Source organism: Suricata suricatta, chromosome 9, assembly GCF_006229205.1.
Source record: "Suricata suricatta isolate VVHF042 chromosome 9, meerkat_22Aug2017_6uvM2_HiC, whole genome shotgun sequence".
NCBI classification, from domain to species: domain Eukaryota; kingdom Metazoa; phylum Chordata; class Mammalia; order Carnivora; family Herpestidae; genus Suricata; species Suricata suricatta.
In genome coordinates this window covers 73,355,973-73,356,661 of record NC_043708.1, presented here as the reverse complement: position 1 = coordinate 73,356,661, position 689 = coordinate 73,355,973, and the positions used below count along the sequence as shown (strand labels likewise).

Sequence of the window (689 nt, the reverse complement as noted above, 5' to 3'; positions counted from 1 at the left end):
TCGCTGGTGTCCCTAGTGAGGAATCTGACCCTCCTTCTCTGTGTGTGGTGTCTTCCTGTTTGTGGTAAGTCTCCCAAGAGTTTGATTCCAGACCATGTTTCTCCTGCCCCTCATGCCCTTTTCCATATGGCCAAATTGTATCACTATTTTTTCAAAGAACTTTTGTGACCAAGGGTGATTTTTTTTCTGTAATGTAAGAATTTGAAACCCAATGACGTCTGTTTCTTTCAATAGCTCTGGTGCATCCTTTGATAATTATCTTTCTTTGTTCCCTTCAGGTAACACAAAATCAATGAATCAGTCGAATTACTCTCCAGTGTCTGAATTTGTGTTGCTGGGTCTTTCCTCCTATAGACCAGTCCAGCATTTTCTCCTTGCTTTCTCTACAGTGTTTTATGTAACAGTTATTCTGGGAAACGTCCTTGTTGTGTTTGCAGTGACCTTTGACCTATACTTACATTCCCCCATGTACTTCCTTTTAGCTAATCTCTCATTCATTGATTTGTGCCTTGCTACCTTAACAGTTCCTAAGATGATTCATAGCCTATACTCAGGGCACAAAACCATATCCTTTCATGGCTGTGTCATCCAGATATTTGCCCTTCATGTCCTGGGTGGATCTGAGATGGTCTTGCTCATCGCCATGGCCTTGGACAGATATGTGGCCATATGCAAGCCCCTCCACTACC

At 42.5% G+C, this 689-nt stretch overlaps 1 protein-coding gene across 1 annotated transcript in view; it reads left to right on the top strand.

The window, feature by feature from the left end:
• Window positions 1-292: 292 nt before the first annotated feature.
• The window catches only part of LOC115300966 (olfactory receptor 4F6-like), a 39,046-nt gene continuing 38,649 nt past the window's right edge, over window positions 293-689 (top strand). The window contains exon 1 of the mRNA XM_029950581.1: window positions 293-628. Coding sequence (XP_029806441.1) covers window positions 293-628 — 336 coding nt within the window. The remainder of the gene's footprint in view (window positions 629-689) is intronic.